Here is a 6,339-nt window from a genome sequence, read left to right as displayed (position 1 = left end):
TTTCGAAAATGAACATTATCGAAAAACACCAACTTTGTAGTGGTGATAGGCGATAGCTGTGAAGTTGCGGTTGTTGCCAATGAGTTTCTCATAAAAATTGGCCATCAGACACTGACTTCAGTTTTCTAGTATAGAAATAATTTAGAAGTAATGAAACCAGTCCTCCTTTTTTGAATAAACTCCACATCATTTTATAAAATTACACCTAAAATAACCTGTCTCCAATGTTTTATTAATGATTTAGCTGAAAGTCACCACCAGATGTCTCATTTCAAAAATATGCACACGTCTATACTTAGAATATAGATAGATTAATATTATTAATGTTCTAAGCGCCTATATATATTTTACTCAGAGTATTTTTTCATAATGTTTTATACCATCTCCATGCCTATGCGCGAGATTTCAGTTTATTTCGATATCTAGAAGATCACATAATACTAAACTAGTGTGTATCATCAAAATTTATGAATTCTAATCATTGGTTTAATAAATGACATTCCTGGATGTAAATCCAAAAATATGAACGTCTCTGGAGTGAGGACGAAAACACAATCACGGTACAATTATTCGTACCTATTTCCCTCATATTGTCACACCTGACACCATTTCAATTGCTTAAGTTTTATACACTGTTTGTCAAATATTTATTTTTATGATTAAAAAAATAATAAGAAAAATTGGTATTTTGCACATAAACAGATATTGTTAACCATATTCGAATATTTAATGTTCTTCAACACACTATTAACATTGCGTCTTTCAGTGATGAATATACGAATTTTCTCTTCGTGTATATTCGATATCAAAATCACTACCTGATTCAAACAAGATGAATCACTACGAATATTTCCTTATAGTTTTATGTCTGCTTGTAAGCAGTGCATCTTGTGAAGACATGTTCGGTGAGATTTCGCAGAAATGTGATTTCAAAGATGTTCTCAAAGAATCTCAACTTTCTTCTCTCAAAGAGCTGCCAGAATTCAAAAAATGTCAGGATTGGGCTGCTATAAGCTCAATAAAATCAGTAGAACAATTATCTGAGGATAATAAAAATAATATAAGATGTTTATTGTACCATGAATCACTTGTTTCTGTGTGTAAAGATTTGAAAAAACGAAAGATTGATATGTATGATATGTTAAGTAATTCACCTACTAACAGATCGTTGAAAGATATTTGCAATAATTCTTTTCCAAATGTGCAAACAAAATCGCAAGTTATCTACAACTTAACTCAAAATTATGAGCAGTGTAAGTACCTATGTCAAGAGTTACAAAAAGGAGCACTTGTTTTGGATATGATGTGTATTAAATCTTACAATTTCATCACATTTTCTAAAGAGATGGAACAAAATCAAACTTCTCTCAATAATGAAATGCTTAGAGCTCAAGTTCCTTTAGTAGAAAATCCAAACTCCTTTGAGGAAACAACTCATCCAGAAATTAATAAAAAGAACCATTTTAGTACTAGTGGAATTAAAAGTGAAGAGGAACTCATGGTAACTCCTAAAGGAAATAAGGATAATGTAAATGAAATAAATGATGAAAATTTAGATGCCCGCTCTAACATTCCTGTTGAAGAGAAATTGAACAAAGATGAGTTTAGTGGAAATCTAAATCAAAACAAATACCCTTTAGCTATTGAAAAAAATAAAGAAAATGCTTTACTTCAAAATCTAAGTGACAAAAAACATGCACAGAAAAATCAAGAAATAGATTCACCTGATAATATAACAAATTCGATACCCAGTAACCAAGTAAGCCTAATTCAAGACAGTCAAGAAGAAAAACCAAAATCTAATACAGATAATAAAAATAACGCTTCTTTGAACAATCAAAATGTGTCTCCTAAGATTATTAATCAAAATACTGCTCTTGAAGGTGATTATGAGGAGACTGATATAGAAACTCAAGACAAACCTGTGGAAGAGAATGAAGCAAAACAGTCCAACACTCTGATCGATCCTGATAATGTGAATGAAGAAGACGATGATGGCATTCCAGATAGATGCAAGTTTGAAAAATCATCTTTTTTGACTTTTTATTCTTAACATAATTTCCAATGAAACTTATTCAGATTTCTTCAGACAAACTGTAGATTTATATATTTTTTTTTTACAGTTAAAGCACCAAAATTAGGCCAATTGAGTGATCGTTTCGAATATAATGGTGACTTAAATGGCAATTCCAATTTTTTTGGTTATTTTTCCTTTACCTGCATAGTTTTTGTGATTGGATATATTTTATATCACAACAAACAGAAGGTATGTAGTTTTCATCAAAATAAAAAGTTGTCAAAAAGAATAAATAAGAAGTATTGCATATTTTTGCCAATAATTATATATATAAAGCTGGTAAGACGGTAGCTTGGGAGGTTAATATAATTGTGTTAGAAAGAAATGCATGAAGAATGCCAAGGGTCAAACAAAGAAATAACATGTATTTCTCTCCCCTTCCATAAATAGTGAAATTTTAATTAGAAAGGAGAGAATAGTACATCTTCTATCTCTCCAAATCTTTAGGCTAACATGTTGTCATAATACTTGTAGCAGCACATAATTTAATTTCCACTTAGCCTTTTGCAAAGTAAGAATTGTCATTTCAAAAAAATTTATCTACAAAAAATTCATATTATTGTATGATATTTTAGAGCTATTCAAAATTCTCGTTGTATTATATCCTCGAATTCAACAGTGAACAACATTGTCAGAATACAACTACTATCTCTATTTAACTAATGGGATTTCATCTTTGATGATGTTAACAATATCAAAGAGTGCCAAGACTGTACATACTCAAGAGTTTTTATAAATTAGTATTAAAATTTTTCTGTATCAATACATTAATAATTTCTTTCCTTTTTTTTTAAATTCAAGGTTCTAGCACTGCTTCTAGAAGGTAGAAATTCAAGAAGGCCACAACGTACAAGAAGACCAAACTCTGCTAATTATCACAAGTTAGATAGCAACCTTGAAGAAGCCATTTCATCTTCGGTTACCAAAAACCCCAGCCATGTGATTTATTAAATCAAATTTCATTCAAGTTATGCTTCAGACAAAAAAAAATATCATTGTAAATACATTTAAATTATGTTAAGAGTGAACACTTTTTACATTGTTTGCATTTCTTCAATAAAAGTGATATTTAAGTTATATTTCATTTAGTGTTAGACCAATTATTGAAAATATTACAAAGTTTTTATGTGTTCACATATAGATCATTACAAATAAAAATTTTGTTTCAATATTTTTGGTTTGTTGCTTATAAGGGTTATTTTCGTAATAGTATTATGCTTGTAATGATCTAAAATTCTTTCTGTTGAATATGGAAATATTTATTGGTCCATTTGATGGCTTTTCCAAACTTATTGCATGCATTGGATAAAATGTGAAATAAAAAACGAAATTTATATTTTATAATTTGTATGTATCAGGTGATTGTTTATATTTTACTCAATAGCTATCTCAGTTAATATTGGTTCTACAAAAACATTTAAATGGGCAAATATGAAGTTTTTTTAAGGGGGTTTAGTAATAGGAAATGCGAAAAAGCAATATAAACATAAAAATTTTATGTGAACTGGTATATGTTTTAAACCGAACACTCTTTATTTTATTTCCCTAATCGGTAGAGCTCTTTCTCTGGATTTGAAAACTGACAAAGATAACCTCAATAAAGTATAAAGGTATCCCAGGGGTAACTGTACATACTCTTACTAGAGGTAGGGTAGGACTAGGTGAGTACAGATTGACTGCAAAAAATTAATTTCTGCTTTTGCCCAGAAAGCTACAGGGTGTGTTTGCGTATTCATGGAAATAATGAAATCATCATCAGAACCAAATTTATCAGCGGAATTTATTGAAACTTTGGATGTTATTGACACATGCCGAGATCGAGTCAGAGAGATATTAATCATTTCAATATTCCATGACTGGACTCATTATTTCTCATTTAAAGTGTTCAGGTAAAAAATATCACTTTGTATTTCGAATTTAAAATCATTGTTTATATGTTCAATAAGTATATAAATTCAGCTTCAATCAAAGTTAATTGTCACATTTAACATTTTTTTTCTTATGAAATTTTAAAATTGGACAAAGTTCGAAAAAAAAAACAGGACTGAGATATCTCATATGATTCAACATGAAACGCAAAATTCTTCCTGCAAAATCATTCAAGGACGGGAGCTTCAATAAACTCTCATTCAATACTTAATGAAAATCAAAAACATCGAATTTTAGTATAATGAGTCATGAAAATACATAAGAAAACGAACGAATTCTTTTTATTGAAATTCGGTAAAAGTTATTTCAAGGGCGTTGAAATAGGAGGTACTGAGGGTAATTACCCCCAAGATTTTCAAAATATAAAATTTAAAAAATCTCGCAAAAACGAAGAACGAAAATTTCTACATAAAATGAACCCATAATTATCATTTTACTTTCCTTTTAAATCGACATGTCAGTAAAAAATCAGACCCCTTTATGGTTTATGGAGTTTATTATGGCTTTCAAGATGAGTTGTACTACGAGCTCGTCTTTGTGCAAGGTTTATTATTTTCCTTCGTCAATCCGCTTTCTCACCATATCGCCCCTTATTTACCATCTGTGATTTTTGCATTCGTCTTCGTCATCGATATACACTTACCCGTAGTTTTCGGTTTTTGTATCATTCTCGTCACAAAATTTCAATACTGTAGTTATCAAAGAACTGATGATCACTGAGTAATTCGCATCGAAAAATTGTCTGGGCTGTGTTGTACAATTTATTGTTTTTTTCAAATTTTGTTTCATTCAAATTTCAATTTTTTTTATGACATCAGTTTTGAATTGACTATATCTACAGGCTGTTCCTTAATTGGAGGTACTAAAGAAAATGACAGATTTCTCGGATCATTTCAAGAAAAAAAGTCCTATAACACATGAGTAAACGCATTGTTTTTGAGATAGCGAGGTGTTTAAGTTCAAGTTTTTCTCTCATAGCTGCACCTTCCCTTCACAAGATAGGTATTTAACTTGAATTGGCATAGATATTCCAATTTGAAGTTTTTATTATGTGATATCCTAATTTTGAATGCAAATCTACGGCAGATCAAGAAGCGCGCCCGCTTCTTTCCTCCAGAATTATTTTTTTGTGAACCACTGGTAGTTTAAACTACCAGTGGTTCACAAAAAAATAAAAAATACACAAAAAATAATTCCCACCCAATAATGAACCACTGGTAGTTTAAACTACCAGTGGTTCACAAAAAAATAATTCTGGAGGAAAGAAGCGGGCGCGCTTCTTGATCTGCCCGTAGATTTGCATTCAAAATTAGGATATCACATAATAAAAACTTCAAATTGGAATATCTATGCCAATTCAAGTTAAATACCTTTAAGTTTAATTTTAAATGTTTCTAATTAGAAACATTTAAAATTAAACTCTGGCTCAGTACTACACTTTTTTTATATTTGCTGTAGTTTTGTCGTATCTGCAATCGATTTCGAGAAAAAATTCAAACATTATAGTACTATAATGTTTGAATTATTTTCTCGAAATCCTTACGTAAGGAATATATATAGTAGGAATTCTCAGGAAAATCTAAATAAAATTATTGTAAGGAATGTAAGGATCCAGTTAGGTAGCTGCGATAAATAAATGAATTATAAGTTTTGGTACTTATTTACCAACTCTGTAGCGAAGATTCGATAAACTGGTTGAGCATCACAAAAAAGTAGGACTACAAGAAACACCCTGTATCTCGAAAACAAAGCGTTTGCGGGCTCATATGTTTATAGGCTATTTCATTTTTAAAATTATCCAAGGAATCTCTCATCTTGCGTCGTAACTACAATTCAGGAACACCCAGTATAAGATAAGAACAATCAATTGGTAATAAAAAAAATTTCGAATAATTTGATTCAAACCTCTTCTTCTCACATTATAGATATGAGTAAACAATGTCGACAAAAATTTTTTTTCTATAATATATATAATAATGTGAAGTTTCGATTGGATCAAAACATCGGTTGGTAGGGCCCTGATGGGTCCCTGGGTGTAATCATCGACAAAGAATGAAAAACAGACATTTTATGCGGTTGAGAAAGCATTTAAAAATTTTTGGTGATGTTTTTTTATTTTTTCTTTATTTATTTTTTTTATTTAATAATTACACCATTCTACAGCCTAGGCCAATTACAGAATGGGAAAACAAATATACAAGAAATGAAACTTAAAAGTTATATACTGAAAACAAAAAACATAATTAAACCCAAAACAAAGCAAATATCAACAAAATGCGGGATGGTCATGTAGTCATGTCATGAGTTATACGATAGGTACAGAGGCGAAAAAG

At 30.2% G+C, this 6,339-nt stretch overlaps 1 protein-coding gene across 1 annotated transcript; it reads left to right on the top strand.

Annotated features, from left to right (window-relative positions):
• Nucleotides 1–617: 617 nt before the first annotated feature.
• On the top strand, nt 618–3,154 carry LOC123675740 (suppressor of Mek1-like). The gene is made up of 3 exons (XM_045611233.1): nt 618–2,012; nt 2,124–2,266; nt 2,879–3,154. The coding sequence occupies exons 1-3, from the start codon at nt 833–835 to the stop codon at nt 3,026–3,028; spliced, it is 1,473 nt and encodes a 490-aa protein (XP_045467189.1). The 5' UTR covers nt 618–832; the 3' UTR covers nt 3,029–3,154.
• The last annotated feature ends 3,185 nt before the right edge of the window (nt 3,155–6,339 follow it).

Source organism: Harmonia axyridis, chromosome 1, assembly GCF_914767665.1.
Source record: "Harmonia axyridis chromosome 1, icHarAxyr1.1, whole genome shotgun sequence".
Taxonomy (NCBI): domain Eukaryota; kingdom Metazoa; phylum Arthropoda; class Insecta; order Coleoptera; family Coccinellidae; genus Harmonia; species Harmonia axyridis.
This window is presented reverse-complemented; position numbering and strand designations above follow the sequence as displayed.